Genomic DNA, 22,154 nt, shown 5'->3' on the forward strand with positions numbered 1-22,154 from the left:
GGCCCAGCCAACCAGCACACACCACAGAGAGGGGGGATCCAGCCCGCCCCCCCCGAGAGGCAACAGTGTGCCCGCCCCAAAGATGGTCGAGGGAGGCCCCCGCCAGAGGCCTCACAGCAGCCGAGCACAGGCCCCAGGAGGCCAGGGACGCCAGCCGCCCTGTTCCAACCCCCCAGTTAATATTGAACAAACAATAACTCAGACTATGAATTACACTGGGTTACAAAAAAATGTTTTTTGCAAGTTGTCTAGGTTTTTTCAACTGAATTAGAACCATTTTGCACCGCTAAATCCAAAAATGACATCTGTTTTTCTCAATCAGGTCAGGTTTTTTTGCTAATTTGATTTTGAAAAATTTGATCTTGTCACAAAATTGATTACATTTTTGTGACTTTATCAGTTGATTTTTTGCATAGTTCTCACCCAAAATAGGTTTTAAGAGAAAAAAAATCATTTTCTAACAGGATGTATTTATTAAGTGTTACAAACTGTAGCAGAATATGTCAGGCTTATTTTTGCAAGATCTTCTAGTCGAAGCCATTTCATTCACCTGTAATATTAAAAAACTAGAAGCACTCGGAGAGCGCAGACCTCCGCCAAGGCTGATCAGTGGCCCCCCCCGTGGGCCCCCCCACCCCCAATCACCACCAAAATGTAATCATTTCTTCCTTATCCCATTTCCAACAAACCCTGAAAATTTAATCAAAATCTGTCCATAACTTTTTGAGTTATGTTGCACACTAACGGACAGACAAACAAACAGACAAACAAACAGACAAACAGACAAACAAACAAACAAACAAACAAACAAACCCTGGCAAAAACATAACCTCCTTGGCGGATGTAAAAAAAGCATTAATCATAAATTGGCAAAAGTAAAATCTTCAGAACTCATTCATTGCAAGAAATATGAAAGAATTTTGTATCATATGATGTGAAAATGCTCATAAATGTAAGCAAAAATGTTAAAAAGCCAATCTGTAGCATAGTTCAGAAAGTTGACCTGATTGAGCAAAATTAATGTGATTTTTGGATTCAGCACACCAAAATTATCCTAAATCAGCTCAAAAAACTTCAACAATAAATTTGTTGTTGACCAGTGTTATGAAAGAGCTGCAGCATCTGAAACTGACATTTGACAGATAAACAGTACCACAGTGCTTCAGTTTCAGCTTCACAGTTTGACATGTCTTTTATGTATGGGATTGTCGCTCTCAAATCACCATATCCTCCTGAGACCCAGCAATGCATTTTTGTCCTCTGTAGTGGACAAGAGTTTCGCAGCTTCACTTAAAAAAAAAAAGCCCACTGAAAAGGACATTATAATTTAAAAAAATTAAAAATGTATGACAGAACTGTTACATCACGCTGTTTCCAATTAAGGTAATTATTTAATGTAAAATGGTGGAACTGATTACTTACTTTGTCTCAGGAGGATATATTTTTTATTAGAAATTTTTAAAATACTTTTTTTAATTTATTTTTTTTATCAATTACTAGAAATTTCAGGCAACCCCATGTGGTGTCCTGACCCCAGGGTTGAAAAACACTGCTCTATGATCTGATGAAGCAGAAATGAGGAAACCCATGATATAACTGTCATCTAACATCTGATACTTTCCACCACGTTAGCCTCACAACGGCACGTGATGAGAATTTAACCCAGCATTTTATCTATGAAACTGAATAGGAGCGTGATATAGAACATTTGGCATGAGTCATTTATCGCACAGCATTTTTATTTTAAATGTGTAGAAGTCCAGTATATAAAACAAATACACTTAAAACATGTATCAAAGTTTAATGCATCATCCCTTATAAAATATATGTGTTTTAGGATACAAAAATAAATAATAGAATTTGCTTTAGAGCATTAAGATACGATGGTGTGACATCCTCATCCGACACTTCATACCCTGAGGAATAAAAATGAAACAAAAAACACAAGTACACATCTTCTTTGAACATATTAATTTCCTTGTATTTTCGCCCTAAAAATGACTTTTGTACAGGAAAAGTAACAAAATAGTCTAAACTTTACGGTCCATTTACGAGACCTTTGGGAACCCAGTTTCATGGTCGTCTGAGGTGAATGAAGGTGGTTCATGTACCATCACCTCCAAAACACATACAGCTCAGAAAAAAACAAGCAAAGGGACCTGTTTTGTCACACAATATACTGTATGCGCTCATTTCTTTGAGTGGGAGGACACGTTTTCATGCACAAAATCATGTTGAAATGTCCTAAAAATGTCAACATAATATACAGATGCACAGAAATGATGGACAACGATTTAAAGGTAAAGTGTTGTTCAGCACTGCTCAGTTGATGAACAAGGCAAAAATGGAAAAGTGCTTTAATTATTTTACATGTAACAAATCCAGCAATGAGCAAAAACACACACAGAACAAATCCATTTACATTTCTTTGAGATTTAATACATAGATTACACAAAATGACTACTTTTACAGTTCGTGGCTTGCTTCCTCAGGAGTCCACTTTGCCGTACGTTCCCTCTGGAGGTCGGTAGAATTTGGGAAAGGCCATCAGCTGCAACATGTTGAAGGCATATTTCCTGCACCTGATATTCTTTTGAACGTTTTCAATCCGACATCCTTCTCTGGTGGTCAAACAAACAGGACGATGAAGGGGGATGAGGGAACAAAAGAAAGGAAAGCAAAAAGAAGTTTTCAATGGCATGATTGTATGAACAGAATCAAGGATAAAAAGGGATGTCTCTGCTCAGATGCACTATGGGGGGGGGGCAGGGGGGGCAACTCATTTTAGATTTTAGTGCAGGGGCCACATATGATCTGAAGTGGGCCCAAACAGTAAAATAATAACAGTGAAAAAAAGTCAAATTACATAGTGTAATTGTTTACATCTATAAACTATCCTTTTCAAATGTAAATAACATGAAATACCTGGAATTTCTTGAGAAAAATAAGAGCAATTTTAATAATATTCTGCCTCATTTTATCATTTAAATATGTGTTACAATTTACGAATCACAGTGGACAAAAGCAGTAACAGGCAGATTATTAACAGGCACATTATTGTTAAAATTGACCTTATTTAAGACATTTCATGTTCATATTTGTGTGGGTTATTCAATTTTTTTGTGAATATAATTGAGTTTTTTACTCTGAAACAAAGAGAAAATTTTTGAGTTGTCATTATTACTACCCCCCCCACCCACCCACCCACACACACACACACACACACACACACACACACACACACATGAATGGGAGGCAAGGGGTATTGTTTTTGGTTCGGTTGGTTTGATTGTTAACACTCTAGCAGCAAAACTATCAGTTGAATTCTTACCAAATTTGGTTTGTAGATTGCCAGTGACCCAGAATAGATCTGATTACATTTTAGGAACAGTAGGTCAAAGTTCAAAATTTTTATGAATTTTTAAAATATTTTTTTCCCCATTTACTTATAATGAGCAAAATTTCACGTCTGTTGCAGCAAAACTATTGGTTGAATTCATATCAAATTGGTTTTATAGATTGCCACTGACCCAGAATAGACGTGATTACATTTTGAGAAAAGTAGGTCAAAGTTTAAACTTTTTAGGAATTTTTAAAATCTCTTTTTCATCTCCCATTTACTTATAATGGGTGAAATTTCAAATGTCTATAAAAACATCTATTGTGTTTCAGTTTACCTCAAACTTGGCACATACATAGAGGCAACTGATATGCTGACATCAGCACATGCATAGACATGATGACATCAGCTGGATCCAATCGGACAATCAACACAGACACTAAAAGCATTACAACAGTCAAACACATCTGTCAATCAAATTAACAAGAAGAGGAATAACTTAATGATGGCTCAACACAACACTTCTCTGGAATGGATCTTATGTAATGAAGTAAAAATGAAGAAAAAGGATGTGATACCAGCAGGCGACTGACATGTTTAAACATGCTTCTCAAAGAAAAAATGGGAAAGGAGCTTTATAATTCACCCTCTACGGGGCAGAACATCATGACAGGGTTCCAGGAATTTGGAGGATTTCTTTGTGTGCGTAAAGGGAGCAGGTTTGAGCTGAATACCTGTGATCTGACACCACTGAATCAGTAAGTGTGGTCTATCTGTAAGTGATAAAACCAGGATTACTCTGGCAGTCTAGTTCCATCCACCTCACACACCTGTCCTGAACTATACCTGTGACACCATCTGGTTTTGGGCTCTTATCTGACAATAAAACCAGACATTTGGTTTCTTTAAGGACAAGCTGATTCCTGGCATGTTTCCCATAGTCCTTATCAGCCGTGAACTTCAGATGTGGACTGGCAGGTCTTCAAAGCTCTGTTTACCTTTATCATTTTTGTGCTTCTGTCCTACACTGCCTCGAAATTGTAGCCGATATAATCTGACTCTCACTTCCGTTTACAGTAAAACTTGGCTCCCTTAATTTCCCCATTCACCACCATTTAGGAAGGTGTTATGTTTTCATTGCTGACATTATACAGGGTGTCCCATAAGTCTCCATACATAGGAGACATAATACATTCCATACATACAGGGGTTGGACAAAGTAATGGAAACACCTTCACCTCAAGATGATAATGCCCCAATCCATACAGCTAGAATTGTTAAAGAATGGCATGAGGAACATTCTAATGAAGTTGAGCATCTCGTATGGCCGGCACAGTCCCCAGACCTCAACATTATTGAGCATTTATGGTCAGTTTTAGAGATTCCAGTAAGACGTCGATTTCCACCGCCATCGTCTCTAAAAGAGTTGGAGGGTATTCTAACTGAAGAATGGCTTAAAATTCCTTTGGAAACAATTCACAAGTTGTATGAATCAATACCTCGGAGAATTGAGGCTGTAATTGCCGAAAAAGGCGGACCTACACCATATTAAATGATATTTTGTTGATGTTTTAAGGTGTTTCCATTATTTTGTCCAACCCCTGTATATGGTTCTAACATGTATTTCTTTATATTTCAGATAACCCAGAGAATGCATTTGAATAAAGGGCAACGAATTGAAATCATCCTGATGGCCGGTTCAGCAAGCAGTCATCTGGTTGCAAGCGCATTTAACAGAAAACATGGGACGAGTATCATACACGACACTGTGGCAAAACTTATTGTCAAGTTCAAAAAAACAGGAAGTGTTTTGGATCAATTTGTTCCCGACAAAATGGCAGTCATATAGAGCATATTATATAAATAAAAATGTTTTATGTCAAGAAACGTTTATTTTTCCTATGTATGGAGACTTATGGGACACCCTGTAGAAGTACAACTATCACAAACATAAATGCGGTTTTATCAAACGCACAATAAAAAGTACAGCTTTGAAAACCGGTCCTGAAAAAAAAAGAAAAAAAGAAAGAAATCACTGTGAAACATTTTATTTCATTGTATTTTCAGCATAATGTTTTGGTGTCACTGATGTGGTCTGTTTGCTGTTGTTCTGTGCTGATTTACTTACATGTTCTGTGGTTTAGAACCACACACCACAGACGTCTGGCACAGATTCCCTTAAACTGTAAACATATCTAAAGTCTTTGTACAACTTTGGGTTTCTGTGCTTTGCCAAGTCCATTAAAAAAAAACAAACAATAAACAGTGGTGGAATTGGCTGTTTTCTGCATTATGTGAAGACTAGTCTATTCAGGGTTTCTACAAGTTAAATTTAAGACTTTTTAAGACAACTAAGAGAATTTAATGCCCATTTCACAGCCATTACTAGCAAAAATTCATGACTGTATTTATTTACTCCAGTGCCTTGATTCCCACCGTTCTGAGTCATTTTTGCAAAGTTACCAATAATTGGTTCCTAACTTCAATATAAATTGTCGGCTTGGAACGGGTGGAAGTGAGTCGACTAATGTTCCATTCTTTGCAGCCTTTTAAAGACTTTTTTAAGGTATTAAATGCAAATTTAGAAATTCAAGACTTTTAAGACTTTTTAAGACCCCGCAGGAACCGTGTCATTAAAGCAGGGGTCTCCAATCCTGGTCCTCGAGGGCCGGTATCCGACATGTTTTAGATGTTTCCCTCTTCCAGCACACCTGACGGTCATTATCAGGCTTCTGCAGAGCTTGATGATTGGCTTATCATTTGAATCAGGTGTGTTGGAAGAGGGATACATCTAAAACATGCAGGATACCGGCCCTTGAGGACCAGGATTGGTGACCCCTGCATTAAAGTGTCTTGGTCTTGAGAAGCTGTTCTTTATTCACCAGAACAAACTCCAAAATGGCTTAAAGCCTGAGCCTTTGAGCATCATACTTCTTTCTTCCTTTCCTCATATTTCAGTGGATTTTGTAAAGTGAATAATATCACAGCATTTTAAGGAAAAAAAAAAGATATTTGGTTAAATTCACTTCATCAACTTTAACATTTATCCAAAAGCAGCCTTTTAAATACCATCATAATTCAAGTTTTAGTACCTTAAAGTGCTCTGACACTGCATCAACTTGTGTATCCTAAAACCTCAGTCATAAATGAAAATTTATGTTTTTGTTTGAAAGCCTAATGCATGTGGAACAAGAGCCAGAGGGAACGATTTCCAGCCACATGACAGTAAAGTGAGCAAGTGTTGTCCTCCAGGATTTAAAAAAAAAAAAACAGTCCTGTCCTTGAAAGACAACAGTAAAATTGACCAAAAAAAAAAAAACAACCTTCCTCTATGACAGTGGTTCCCAACCTTTTTTGGCTCATGACCCCATTTTACATTTTTTTTTCTTTTTTTGCTAAAATTTATTTGTTTTTGATCATGTAATAGTTTGCTCTACTATGTTACAAATAAGCGTTAATTTTACCCAACATTTATTCTATATAATGTATATTATTATGGACAGAGGCAGTAAAGCCAGCTTTAGATTACTGCACAAAGTGAGAATTTGATTTTCCTTGGTCAGGATATGTACAGTCAGTCCAGCTTGGATTTACAAGGCTGACAATTAATACTGAACAAACAAGAACTCAAACTATGAATTATGAAAGAGCTGCAGCATCTGAAACTGACCACAATGAACATTTGACAGATAAACAGTACCACAGTGCTTCAGTTTCAGCTTCACAGTTTGTCATGTCTTTTACAGATTGGGATTGTGTCTCTGAACTCACCATATATTTTTTTATTAGTAATTTTTTTTTTTTTCAGTTACTAGAAATTTCAGGTGACCCCAAGGTTGAAAAGCACTGCGCTACATACTACTGCTAAACCGGTTCTGATCACAGGCGGTAAATCAAACGCACTATTTGAAAGACCTGAAATATGTACAGTATGCTGAAGACACCCGGGGACATACTGCTCTGGCCAAATTTCTTGGTAGCTGCTTGGGCTGTCGTTGTGATGCATTACATTCCACAACGCATTACTTGTTCCTTTCTCTAACAGCGGGTCAGCGTTTGCATAATTAGTGCATTACTGCTGCCCGTTCTGCTGGCGTTTGGACCAGAGTTCAGTTTTTAGACTCATTAAAATATGGATATATATACAGCTGAGGAAATGTGGGGCTGCACAACTATTGTGTTATAGTTTCATATAAATAATAATTTGCAGCAAAAAATAGCACGTGACCCACAAATGGATCCTTGTCAAACTTGTCTGCTTTGTTGCTTCCGATAAATTAGCTTTGAGGATTAAATGTTCTCTTCCTGTCTAATCTAATCACATCCATTACAACCAGTAACCAGATAATCAAGGTTATTACCACATCATCTGTCAGTGGTTGTATTGTTATGGCTGGTGTGTGTATGCAGAGTGTAGTACATGATTCCACACCCACAGTCAGTGTATTTATACAGCAGCGCACACCAAGCCCAGATGGATCAGTGTTATCAAACCTTTTTGTGCCAGTTTATTAGACTGAAAGGTGTGTTTCTTTATATTAGAGGCAAAATAACCATAATAAAAACCAGACAAAAACAAAGTGCTCTCCAAATGACAAACCACGCATCTGATTAAAATTCACGAGGAATGAAAAAGCACTTCTGCGACACAGTCCTACTGCAAAATACTGTTTTTACTGTACACACAGCTATACGGTTTTACTAGATTAAAGCAACTTTAAGTGTCTAAAACAGCTTGTAAAGGAGGAGTCATTAGTGGGACTATATGGATTCATTATACTTTTATTGGCTGTGATAACTGCCAATTTGGAAATGTATCAGCACATAGATGGCTTTCAGCTCAGCCACATTATAGTACCATGTTCATAACAGCCACAAATGAAACACTGTCTGGAAGAAATGCAGCTTTTTTTTTTTTCCCAATATCTCTTTTCAGTGCTTTCAGCATCACAAACATAATGCTGCTCTCTGTCTGACAGTTGGAGAGGTTATATCCTCAGTAAGTAAAACTGAAAGCATTTGCATCTGCATCGCAACAGCAAAACAGCAAGAAAATGTGTTTTTCTCTGTAATTTCACTTCATGTGGTAATTTTTTCCAACCAGAGTCAGTGAAACAGGGATACAAGGAGTGGTATTTTTACTTTCACTATGTCCTGAATTATTCAAGTGAGTCAAGTATCTACAGGGAGCAGAGTTCCATTAAAGCAGGAGCTACAGTGTCTTTTAGGGATGCACCAATACCGATACCAGTATCAGGCATCGGCTCCGATACTCAGTGTGTGTACTCGTATTTGTACTTGTAAAAGTAATCCGATATAAATGCACTGATACCACTTACGGCCGTTTGACATTCATAGTTCAGTGCAGCAGGTACGCGGTGGTGGAATAATGTGTGGGGAGTGTGAAGAGTGTGGAGAGTTAACAAAATAAATGACGGTGATAAAAGTAACGCTGACTGCAAGTAACGTTACAGACACGGACAGATATGGACACAGCGTTCTGTCCATCCTCTGCGTACATTCCATCTGTTTTCCAGGTGCTGGCGGATGTGTACCCAGACAGAGAATACCACTGGGCGTATGGAGCGGTGCGGACCGCCGCCAACGGAAGTGAAAACAAAACTTATGGCTCATTTCTCTTTTCTCTTCCTGCTGAAGCTAAACTTTTAAACCTTACCAGAGAAAACGCTGCAATATTAGTATCACATTAGTGTTGCCTCTGTCGTCTCCATGTTTGTTATTACTGACTTTCTTCTTCTTCTCAAAAAACTTTCCTCTTCTTCGTGGTATTTGTCCAGTATGGTTAATTCAGAGCGGTGCCCCCTGGTGGATTAATTGAGAAACGCTCATTCCGACACATTAAACGTCAGTAGCAGCACATTTTTCCAGTCAGACTAATGACAACAACAATAAAGCACATTTACAAAAGGAACTTAGAACTGGAATGGGATTATTAAGTACTTGTATCGGTACTCGGTATCAGCAAGTACTCAAATGTAAATACTCATACTCGGTCTGGAAAAAAGTGGTATCGGTGCATCCCTAGTGTCTTTATTTACAAGTAAATGTACATTGACAAAACAACAGCATCACTAAGATCTCGGCCTCATAAGAAATATACAATCACAAGAAAAAAGAAAGTACACCCTCCTTGAATTCTAAGGTATAACTAAGGTATAACAACAGATTCCATTGTGGTATTATTCATTTAACAAAAAAGAAGCCAAATGACGAAGCAGTGCATGAAACATTAAATTCACTCTTATGGCTCCCATAGGAATTCAGAGGTATGTAGCAGTCAGGTGTTATTAGGAAATGCCCTTCATTTATAAATTATCCTCAAGTGCAGCCACTTCTACAGAGGCTGAGGTTTTAGCAGTATGATGGTCTGGGTTATTAGGGTGGGTGGTGGTCCTGGCCTTCAGTCTGGGAATGGGTCAAAGGCCAATTCCAAACAATTTGAAGCCTGTCTTTCCACAGTAAGAGACATTATTCCAAAGTGGAAAACATTTGAGATAGTTGCCAATATTTCCAGGAGCAGTTGCAACATTAAATTCATCCCATGGTCAGACTGTGAAATGTCAAGAGAAACTGCAAAAATACAGAGAGGCCTCAGTCAGTTAAATGTTGAAGATCATGACAGTACGATGAGAGGAAAAGGACGGTCTATTCAGTTTGGTTTGGTGGAGTGACCCAGAGAAAGTGTCTTCACCGTAAAAACAATAGAGCACCATGGCTTATGTTTGCAAAGGTCTATCTCTTTAAGAACTGGACACAGTGAAATGGGATACAACTGCAGCAACTAATGCAGACACACACACACACACACACACACACACACACACACACACACACACATCTGTGTACATAATGAATGCCTCATCAATTCTCCAGATGTCAACATGTGTATGTTGTGCTATTTCTGGATAATGAATTCCTGAGCAAAATATTTATCTAAAAACCAAGAACTGTGGCACGAAGCTCACTTTTTAATCCAAAGTCTGACACACTGCAGCTCTGACTGACATGTTCCCTCATTATGAACACACACTGTTTTGTCAAATGTCACATTCACCATCCTGCTGCAGTATTACACTCATTAAACTACCAAATGCGCATTAATGCAACACTGAAATGCGTTCCTACTAAGTGCACTTTTTATTTATTTCTGCTACAACATCCCTTAAGAAACTTGTGACTGCCATAGATTTGAGGCAGACAGACAGACAGACAGACAGACAGACAGACAGACAAATAGATTTAGAAAGCACTTAGTGTGATCTATGCTACTGTTAGTCATACAAAAGTTTTTTTCGGTCTGATATTAAAGAGTACTTTTTTAATTTTGCTGAAAACATTCTTGGTAAATGAAGGATGTGTTAAATATCTAATTGCCTATTATGTTACTTAATACCATGTGATTAAAACCACCAATCCCCAAATCTCAGACAGTACACAGGGATTAAACCCCTACAGCCCGGGGTCCATACTTGGTCACTCATGCTAATTAACCTTTCACAACAAAACCAGTGAAATCACACACCCACCACTCATCAAAGAATCAGCAAACACAGAAAAAGGAGTGAGTAGAGATGGCATTATCAGCAATTTATTGATATTTTGCAAGCAGAAAAACAAGACTTAAAATGAGCCACACAACCAGTAAGTGGGAGCTAACAAGCAGCAGGGCAATGGGGTAAAAGTGTCGTGACGCTGGTTTGTTCTCTGTCACGGCGCCAGCCTCAGGGTCCTCCCACTGCCCAATGTCTCCATGGGTCAGCCGACTGCAGGGGCAGCCATCAGAGTGAGACAGAACAGCACACGGATAGAGACAGATCAAAACACTGTGGTGTTAGAACAGTCTAGATACAGTCTAAGGTGGACTTCTGCTTCAGATCCCTGCAGAGCCTTTACCAGGGTGCTTGCTCTTTATCCAAATAAAAATTCCAAACTTTTTCAAAACTTCAAATTTTTTCCATCAGACCTTGACTTTATGTACTTTCATACTTGCGTGCCTACTTTTTTGGTTGAGATTGTACCTGTTGTGTGTTGTAGAAAAGTTCATTTTAATAAATGTCTGAATGAATAAATGCATAATTTGCAGTAAATTATGTTTTACTGACACATATGAAACTCACAAAAAAAGTTTCACTCCAATCATTCCAGTACTGACCACTTAGTGAAATCTTATCACATGTTTTATATGTAAGTGTTATCAGTTATACTTCCTCCCACTCCTTTTTCAATATGTGGATGAAGTCATATTTTGTTTTCATGTACAGGGGTCGGACAAAATAATGGAAACACCTTCTATGATGCCACAATTTTAGGTGTTTCCATTATTTTGTCCAACCCCTGTATATATTCAAGTTTTTCATATTTTCTTGCAATCTGTTTTATTTCGAAAGACTAAAGTAGGATTACTTTGTTTTTTTGCATATTCAAAATAATCTGAAACTATTTAACTAGCTAACTAATAGGCTTTCCTCATATATTTCTTATCTGACAAGACTATGTGCCTTTGAGTATACTCTAAAATTTGATGATGAGTGAAAATTTTTTCCATATTTTATTAAGACTTTCACACAAAATTCCAGACTTTTCAAGGTCTGGAAAACAGCATTTCAAAATTCCATACTTTTCAAGACTTTCAAGATCTACACAAGCACCCTGCTTTAAGTTCTGGCTCCAGAGAGTCCACTTAGACATTAGACATTAGAGCAGACTATGACTCAAGAAGCAGCTGCTGACGAGCAGACAATGACGGACAGACAGGCGGATGGACAAATGGACTGGACGCCACGGAGTGAGATGACTTGCACAAGACAGAGAAAGGAGGCATGCAGTCTGATGTAAATGCTCGTCCATTACATCTGATCCAACTGATACGCATACGCTGAGTTCCTAAGTGGAAGGTCTGTGCTTATGGTGGTAGTTCAGCAGCTTTTTTTTTTAATGAAATCTGATGCTTCTTTAAAAGTTTGCTAAGCAGTAGTGATTTCCATTTCACTCATTCATACTTGAATATATTTAACTGACTGTAGGCAGCAGTGGAAAACACTATCAAACCCTTAACAGATCCTTCTTGTGCAGGAATGTGTTATTTTCACTACTAGACACACTACAGCACTTCATATCAGCAGCATCGGTTTATCGAGCAAAAACCAAAGATCAATGAAACCTACTCCACTGTAATATATTTCTGACTGTGATCGCATTCTTTCCGCATTTTGTTTTGGACTCAGAAGCCAGACGTCCCCATAAGGTAAGCAGCAGTGTATCATACTGCTTAATAAGTGCAGGATCCTTTGCTTCTGTCTGGAAAATGTAACCAGGAGAAGACAGATCAATGCATGCCTGGAGGGTTTAGATGATTCATAGAAGGAGCACACAAACATAACCCTCTGGCAAGACTGACTGCAGAAGAAAAGTGCTCTACTTAACTTGTAAATGAGAGTACTTTTGTAGCCAGACACAGCAGGTTAGGTTTTCTCATGCTGAACAAAAACAGCTACAGTACATTCGAGTGAACTGGTCCAGCCTGTCTGTTCACCAGCACCACTGAGATGAACACAAGAGTCTTAGAAAGCCTGGAGGTAAACAAATGTACAACAAATTCTCATTCTACTTGTCACAGTAGTTTGTACAGGCTGTGAAGCTGCACTTTACATCCATGTCTGACCTCATTCGTATAATGCATGAAGTCAAAACATGAAAGGATTTCACTAACTTCTATGGTGACAAAGTTCTCACTGAACTGAACACTTGTGATAGTCTTTATCATATAGCTTCATAGATGGTAGAGCTTTCTATTATTTGTACAAACTGGTGTAGGGGTCGTACATCCACTGTTAATTAGGGGTGTCAGAAAATATCGGTTCTGCAATATATCGCGATATTTAATTTCACGATACTGTGTTGATATTAAAAAGTACTGTATCGATATTTTTAGGTATTTATTCAAATGCAGATATTGTGGAGGTTCATTTTTGTTTTTTTGTTTATATTTTATTTCTTACTATTTAACGCCGTTTTATTAAATAACGGTTATTTGAATCATTCTAAAAGCACTTTTTTCTGTCTGAGAGGCAGATTGTAGTTCCTGTGGAAACTGGGAGAATTAGAAAAATTTTGTGAAATAACATGAGATCCTGTTGTGATTAAATAAAAATGTGTTTAGTATTTGTACATATTTCTGGTGTAATTCAATTCTTCCAGGAAATAATCTAAAAAAAAAAGAAACAAACAAAAATTTTTTTTTTAACAGTATCATGATATATCGTGAAATATCGTATTGTGATCCTAATATTGTGATTTGTTACGTATCGCCAGATTCTTGCCAATACACAGCCCTACTGTTAATACTTGTATTTGTAGTAGTAGTACATCCACTGTTAATACTTGTATTTGTAGTAGTAGTACATCCACTGTTAATACTTGTATTTGTAGTACTAGTACATCCACTGTGAATACTTGTATTTGTAGTATATCCACTGTTAATACTTGTATTTGTAGTAGTAGTACATCCACTGTTAATACTTGTATTTGTAGTACTAGTACATCCACTGTGAATACTTGTATTTGTAGTATATCAACTGTTAATACCTGTATTTATAGTAGTAGTACATCCACTGTTAATACTTGTATTTGTAGTACTAGTACATCCACTGTGAATACTTGTATTTGTAGTATATCCACTGTTAATACTTGTATTTGTAGTAGTAGTACATCCACTGTTAATACTTGTATTTGTAGTACTAGTACATCCATTGTGAATACTTGTATTTGTAGTATATCCACTGTTAATACTTGTATTTGTAGTAGTAGAACATCCACTGTTAATACTTGTATTTGTAGTAGTAGTATATCCACTGTTAATACTTGTATTTGTAGTAGTAGTACATCCACTGTTAATACTTGTATTTGTAGTAGTATATCCACTGTTAATACTTGTATTTGTAGTAGTAGTACATCCACTGTTAGTACTTGTATTTGTAGTAGTAGTACATCCACTGTTAGTACTTGTATTTGTAGTAGTAATACATCCACTGTTAATACTTGTATTTGTAGTAGTAGTACATCCGCTGTTAATACTTGTATTTGTAGTAGTATATCCGCTGTTAATACTTGTATTTGTAGTAGTAGTATATCCACTGTTAGCACTTGTATTTGTAGTAGTAGTACATCCACTGTTAGTACTTGTATTTGTAGTAGTAGTACATCCGCTGTTAATACTTGTATTTGTAGTAGTATATCCGCTGTTAATACTTGTATTTGTAGTAGTAGTATATCCACTGTTAGCACTTGTATTTGTAGTAGTAGTACATCCACTGTTAGTACTTGTATTTGTAGTAGTAGTACAGCCACTGTTAATACTTGTATTTGTAGTAGTAGTATATCCACTGTTAGCACTTGTATTTGTAGTAGTAGTACATCCACTGTTAATACTTGTATTTGTAGTAGTAGTACATCCACTGTTAGTACTTGTATTTGTAGTAGTAGTAGTACATCCACTGTTATAACTTGTATTTGTAGTAGTAGTACATCCACTGTTAGTACTTGTATTTGTAGTAGTAGTACATCCACTGTTAGTACTTGTATTTGTAGTAGTAGTACATCCACTGTTAGTACTTGTATTTGTAGTAGTAGTATTAACAGTCATGGACCTTTGTTGTGGTTTTTAGTCATTATATTAACACCAGCTGATCTACTTTTGACAGTTCTAGTTCAGTTATCTGTGCATCAGTTCCATCCATGCCCCCCCCCCCCCCCCCCCCAGTCTCTCTCACTCTTTTTCTCCTCCTTTACCCTCTCTTTTTATCCAAACTGGTTCTGTCAGACGTCCATCCTCCAGGAGTCAGGGTCTGCTCCAGGTTTCTGCCTGTTTTCCTTCCACTGTCTCCAGTCACAGTGTTTGCTCCTGGAGGATTCTGTTGGTTTCTGTAAATTGGCTTCAGAGTCTGGTTTCAACCGGCTCCGTATGTAAATTATCATGAGATAACTTTTGTTATGATTTGGCACTATATAAATAAAATTTGCTTTGATTTGAACAAACATTAATGCAATGTTTTTCAACCTTGGGGTCGGAACCCCACATTCAAATGGGGTCGCCTGAAATTTCTAGTAAGTGATCAAAAATAAAAACTTACTAATAAAAAATATATGGTGAGTTCTGAGAGACAGTCACGATACATAAGACACGACAAACTGTGAAGCTGAAACTGAAGCACTGTGGTACTGTTTATCTATCAAATGTTCATTGTGGTCAGTTTCAGATGCTGCAGCTTTTTCATAATTCATAGTTTGAGTTCTTGTTTGTTCAGTATAATTGTTAGCCTTGACTGACTGTACATATCCTGACCAAGGAAAATAAAATTCTCACTTTGTGCAGTAATGTACACCTGGCTTTTCTGCCTCCATCCAGAATGATATGCATTATATAGACTAAATGTCGTCTAAAATTGACATTTATTTGCTACATAGTATAGCAAACTATTACATGATCAAAAACAAATTAATTTTAGCAAAAAAAAAAAAAAGTCTGAGTTTTGAATGTCTGGGGTCGCCAGAAATTTGTCATGTTAAGATAGGGTCACGAGCCAAAACAGGTTGGGAACCACTGCATTAATGGGTGCAAATAGGAAATTTTCTGAAATATCGGTATCGGCTGAATTTGGAGCCAGTAGTGCCTGACGATGAATACCAGGCCTATCAATTAGAAATACTGACTTTGAGGGAATACAGGGTGGGGAAGCAAAATTTACAATGAACATTTAGTTGTTTTTTTCTCAGCAGGCACTACGTCAATTGTTTTGAAACCAAACATATATTGATGTCATAATCATACCTAACACTATTATCCATACCTTTTCAGAAACTTTTGCCCATATGAGTAATCAGGAAAGCAAAGGTCAAAGAGTGTGTGATTTGCTGAATGCACTCGTCACACCAAAGGAGATTTCAAAAATAGTTGGAGTGTCCATAAAGACTGTTTATAATGGAAAGAAGAGAATGACTATGAGCAAAACTATTAGGAGAAAGTCTGGAAGATACTATTAAAGAAGAACGGGAGAAGTTGTCACCCGAATATTTGAGGAACACTTGCACAAGTTTCAGGAAGCGTGTGAAGGCAGTTATTGAGAAAGAAGGAGGACACATAGAATAAAAACATTTTCTATGATGTACATTTTCTTGTGGCAAATAAATTCTCATGACTTTCAATAAACTAATTGGTCATACACTGTCTTTCAATCCCTGCCTCAAAATATTGTAAATTTTGCTTCCCCACCCTTCCCCAACATATGTTATACGTTATTATGATAGTATTTGACTGGTCCCGCCCACTTGAGATTGAATTGGTCTGAATGTGGAACCTGAACTAAAAGGATTGTTAATATATTCAGTGTAATTTTTGGATTTCACAAATTCATCCCAAGGGCCGAACTGGACCCTTTGGCGGGGCGGATTTGGCCCCCGGGCCGCATGTTTGTCACCTGTGCCCTAGAGCATCATGTGTCTGTAAAACGGCCACTACAGATTTTTTCCACTGAATGGGAAATCATAGAAGGGTAAAAAAATACGCATGCAAATAAAGTCATATCAAAGGTCAAAAATGTAATCACACAACAAGTTTCATAATAGTTTAAATAAAGATCCTGCAGACAGAGTGGATTCATGTTACACTGCTGTTCCACTTAGGTCATATTTTCAGAGTCAAAGTGAGAGTCTATCACAGCACTAGATAAGCACTGGCTTCTTCCTACTTCCTTTCAGGCACAACAGTTGTTCCATTTTCTTTTCTTTTTTTTTTTTTTATGTTTATGTCTGAAATAAACTAAATTAAACTAAAACCAACACATGGCTTCATTTAAAAGCTTTGCAAAAACACAGCTGTGCAAAGGCCACTAGTGGGTTTGTTGTTTTAGCAGTAGTATCATGACATATTATAACGTACAAATGCATTTCTGTGTCTGAATGCACATAGCAAGATACAACTACGCAAATCCACTCTGTTGTAAATATGTATATAGTCTGTATAGTTCTTATAACTATTATTATTATTTTATATCTTTATGCATGCACACTTTTTCTTGCACTTTACAGGGTGGGGAAGCAAAATTTACAATATTTTGAGACAGGGATTGAAAGACAGTGTATGACCAGTTAGTTTATTGAAAGTCATGAGAATTTATTTGCCACAAGAAAATTGACATAATAGAAAATGTTTTTATTCTATGTGTCCTCCTTCTTTCTCAATAACTGCCTTCACACGCTTCCTGAAACTTGCGCAACTGTTCCTCAAATATTCAAATACAACTTCTCCCATTCTTCTTTAATATTATCTTCCAGACTTTCTCATAATAGTTTTGCTCATAGTCATTCTCTTCTTTCCATTATAAACAGTCTTTATGGACACTCCAACTATTTTTGAAATCTCCTTTGGTGTGACAAGTGCATTCAGCAAATCACACACTCTTTGACGTTTGCTTTCCTGATTACTCATATGGGCAAAAGTTTCTTAAAAGGTATGGATAATAGTGTTAGGTATGATTATGACATCAATATATGTTTGGTTTCAAAACAATTGACGCAGTGCCTGCTGAGAAAAAACAACTAAATGTTCATTGTAAATTTTGCTTCCCCACCCTGTATTCTGTTGCTGCCTTGACCATTGAATTTCCCCATTGCGGGTTCAATAAAATGTAATCTAATCTAATCTAATATAATCTAATCTAAACTAATATAATCTGACTGAAATACAGAACAGCATTACAAACAAGAATGTCGGAACAAAACTACGTAAGTATCTCAGATTTAGTGTGACATGCCTTTGTACTTACCATGTTTTGAACTCTTCTGTGCAGATATTATGAGATTTACTGAACTAATCCTTGCTTTACACTAGGTTTCAATCAACACGTCCAATGTTTTCTTATTGTTTGGGTACTGAGTTCACACTCAACACTGACTGTTTCTTGTAGAAGCAATGTTATTTACAGTTTTTATGAGTTTTTAATCCTGTGCACAACATCCATCTTTATTTTCTTTGTTGTATTTTAATAAAGAGACTAAAAAATAGACATTACATATGCTCATTACAACTGTAAAAACAACAAAGCCAATGGTGGCCAAAGACTTTCTGCACAGTTTCATCAGGGTTTTTTTTTTTTTTTTTTTTTTTTTCTGACAACTTCACATGAAAAAGATGGAGGTATTTATTGCCACAGTCAAAGACAAATAGTGACATTCTGATACTGGTCTGAACAGGTGTCCCATTACTATGTGCTACTAAACTGTATTTGTGTTTATCAACACAACTGCCATCATCTGGCCTGCACAGGTCACTGCCAAAGGCACTTCAGGGCTAAACCTCCTACAGTGTAGTAAAAGCACAGCCTTATCAGATTCAGACAGATGCAGATGCAGATTTTGACCCTGCTGGGAGACACAAACACAGACCATGCATGGCTGCCTTTGCAATGTGAAGGAATGTAGTTATGGTGGAGGAGCAAATGATGTTTACACGGGAACATATAATGATGATAAGCCAAAAGGAGAAGGTGCAAACAGAAAACCTTTGATGTATAAAATGAAGAGTTTTGGCTTTTGGTATATACATGTGACACATACATGGGTGCAAGTTACTTTAACAAGAAACTCAATACAAACATGACATCTTTAGCATTTTTGTTTGTTACATGCTAACTTAAAATCAGTTACAAAAATGCTCTTATTTCCTGGTTCATAAATGTTCTTATACAGCTTCAGTGCTGTCTAGCCATACAGATCATTTTGTTAAATGCACTAGGATTCTGTTGCCATTTTAAAACAAATATGCTGTATTGTACAGAAAAGCAAAAAAACCCACAAAACTGTTCAAATTATGATTTTGTGGATTATCTGCTAAGAGAAGGTAATAAAGAGTTATGTATGAGTATTTTCCCACTGCACTGGGGTGGCAGGACATGTTTATCAGTCAATGGGTAAACCCAAATGGACAGAGAGCCAAAAGAGTAAATATGGAGAGAAACAAATCTTCTCTAACATAAACTGGTCCCTTCTGTGCAGCCTAGTTGGGAGTGGTTAAGTGAATAGAAAATAACTTGCACCCATATTGAGTTCATTGATCCTTTTCTACTTTTGGCCTTACCTTCGCATACAATTCAGAGCTGGGGTGAAGAAATCCTTGCTGAGCTGGTGTTCATCTCGTAGGAGGGCACACTGCTCTAATGTGACAGACATAGATGTCCGGTCTTTGGCACTTTTACAGCTGGTGAACCTGATGCCATTCAACCTTCGGCAGATCTTAAGGATAAGATATAAAAAAAAAAAAAAATCACCATTGTGTATTACCAAATTACAAATTATTTCTTTGAATATTAGGAATATCAACATGAGGTGAAAGGGTGACATCGATATCATCTATAGTCTTTCCAAACGTGGTGCTAGGCACAACAAACCCCGCCCCCACATGTATTGTAGGTTATTTTGGCATTGATCCAGCTCATGTCATCATGTCTATGCATGTGCTGATGTCAGCATATCAATTGCCTCTATATATGTGCCAAGTTTGAAGTAAATTAAAACAAAATTTATGTTTTTATAGACTTGTGAAATTTCAGCCATTATAAGTAAATGGAAGACAAAAAAGCTTTTAAAAATTCCTAAAATAATTTAACTTTTGGATACTTTTCTCAAAATGTAATCACATCTATTTTGGGTCACTGCCAATCTATAAACTAAATTTGGTATGAATTCAACCAATAGTTTTGCTGCTAGAGAGTTAACAAAAAAACAAAGAAACAAACCAAACCAAAAACAATACCCCTCTCCACCCCTTCAGGGGGCGGGGTAACAACCAAATGTCAAAAGTATGATACTTGACTAGAGCTGAGCATTTACTGGTAGCAGCTACATGTCATGTAAGAGATGACCTTTATAAACAAGGTTCACAGAAAAGTTTGTGTCAGTGCATTACAAACAAAAACTGCTCACCGTTCCAGCAATCCATAGTATCTCCACATTCTTCCTCTTCTTTGTGACTACATTCTGGCCCAGGGTTTCAAGTAATTCCTTTATATCAGTCTGTGTCTGAAAACACGGTAGACCTGCACATCCAAGACATAAAGCACGTTCCCGCTCACTCATCTCTCATGTCCTTGAGTAAAACATTTCCACTGTTTAGTGCAGGGGTGAGTGAAGGCCCACTTCATTGTTCTTCACAAATATCACTAACAAAGAGAAATTCCATTTGTTAAAATAAATGATGTTTCTTTCACTTACATTCTAGCGGCAACTTTTCACTTAATGTCTTATAATAGGCTTCTAACATCTCAAAGTTCTTCTGGTTTATTCTCTCTTGCAGGGAGATATCTCCAAATCTGAGAACATGAAAGAGATCAGAGAGAGAGATCGGAGAAGAGCACTTAGGACAAAAACATTTGGTCAGTAAAAAGCCTTCCATTCAGTGCAATAACAGGATCTTACAATAATTGCTGCATTGAGTTTGAAAATGTAATGAAGCACGGAAATGTTTTTATTTTACCTTTAACAAATTGGCAGAAATAATAGCAATATAGTGGTATTTTATACAATTCATAGCATAGTTAAGTGCATTATAATCTATTAACATGCATTGTCATTCAGCTAAAATGATAAATAAGAAATGCACAGCTCCACCATATATATATTATATATGGACATAGTTAGGTTACAGAAGAGAGTTCTGTTCTTAAGTGCATCAATTTGCCAAAGATGATCAAAGACTCTGTGCAGTACCTCTCTGCTATAGTTTGCTGCTCATTGATGCCCACATTAAAAAGCACCGGGAATACTTGTAGAGGCTTGCCCTCCTTGATCTCTTCTGGCAGGGTCTGGAAAACCAGTCGTGGTAATGGCACTTCTACAGCAAAGTGGTCTCTGAGTGCAAGGAGAAAAAAAAAACGCACAAAGTTGAAAAAGACTAAAAGAGAAAGGAAAGTTGTGAAATGGAAATGTCTGAAAAGTTTTTCTAAAGATTGAAAGTTAAAGTTAACACTCAAAACTAATCCCTGGGTAGGTAGAGTATCAGTGAGCGGGGGGGGGGCAAAGTGTTGTGTGACTGGGTGTAATCATTAAGACCTGATTATTTATTATTATTATTAGTGCTGGGCAGCGATTAAAATTTTTAATTGCAATTAATCGCATGGATTTCTGCGATTAATCACGATTAATCGTATAGTTATATGGGGGGGGGTTGCTGGTTGCTGGCATCAACAGCATGTATTTCCTTTCAGTGATATTTCAGACTCAAAGTACTCCGGTAATAAAAAATAATTCCACATTGCAGTGCTTACAAACAACTTCGGCCTTCTCAACCCCACCATCTGAAGACATTCAAAATTAAAATGTCCATGGAAAAGACCGGAACTTTTCTCCATGTTTATGTCCACACCAGTTTATTTCCGGTTGTGAGTGATTGACAGGAGTCTTAAGCCCACTAATAAGTACTAATACTAATAAGCCCAATAATATGTGATGTTCAGTTGTTAAAAGCAAGCAAAGGGGGCCCTCTAGTGGTTGGAATAAGTTGCACCAACGTATGTTTTGTCCTTGCGGTGTTCCCCTGGCCAGTTCAGACATAAGAAGGAACTAACAGACACGTTTCTTTCACTGTTTTGTATGGCCCGAAAAACGTTTGCCTGTGAGTATTTTATGTTCAGTTGTTGTCAGAATGAATAGTATAAAATATCTCTAATGTGAACCTTTGTTGCTGGTTAAAAAGGCGTTGTAAATCTTAAATTAATCTGTAAATGCTAATTGTTAGTGTGTCTAT

The 22,154-nt window shown here is 37.1% G+C and overlaps 1 protein-coding gene and 1 long non-coding RNA gene across 6 annotated transcripts in view; both read right to left on the reverse strand.

Moving 5' to 3' along the window:
* Positions 1-1,718: 1,718 nt before the first annotated feature.
* inpp4b (inositol polyphosphate-4-phosphatase type II B) overlaps positions 1,719-22,154 on the reverse strand; it is a 306,898-nt gene continuing 286,462 nt past the window's right edge. For 3 of the 5 annotated variants that reach the window (XM_030140365.1, XM_030140373.1, XM_030140380.1), the window contains 5 exons: positions 21,119-21,259; positions 20,624-20,721; positions 20,336-20,448; positions 19,491-19,645; positions 10,950-11,124 (listed from right to left, as the gene is read on the reverse strand). In XM_030140365.1, the coding sequence (XP_029996225.1) occupies positions 10,950-11,124; positions 19,491-19,645; positions 20,336-20,448; positions 20,624-20,721; positions 21,119-21,259 (682 nt within the window). Of the gene's footprint in view, positions 2,622-10,917; positions 11,125-19,490; positions 19,646-20,335; positions 20,449-20,623; positions 20,722-21,118; positions 21,260-22,154 lie in introns of those variants that run through there. The other 2 variants (XM_030140356.1, XM_030140349.1) reach the window with 2 other exon arrangements.
* On the reverse strand, positions 11,817-16,115 carry LOC115423599 (uncharacterized). Its single transcript, XR_003935988.1, has 2 exons — positions 15,961-16,115; positions 11,817-13,104 (listed from the first exon to the last, which is right to left on the reverse strand). It is a non-coding gene; the product is annotated as an uncharacterized LOC115423599 (long non-coding RNA).

Source organism: Sphaeramia orbicularis, chromosome 1 (assembly GCF_902148855.1).
Source record: "Sphaeramia orbicularis chromosome 1, fSphaOr1.1, whole genome shotgun sequence".
Taxonomy (NCBI): domain Eukaryota; kingdom Metazoa; phylum Chordata; class Actinopteri; order Kurtiformes; family Apogonidae; genus Sphaeramia; species Sphaeramia orbicularis.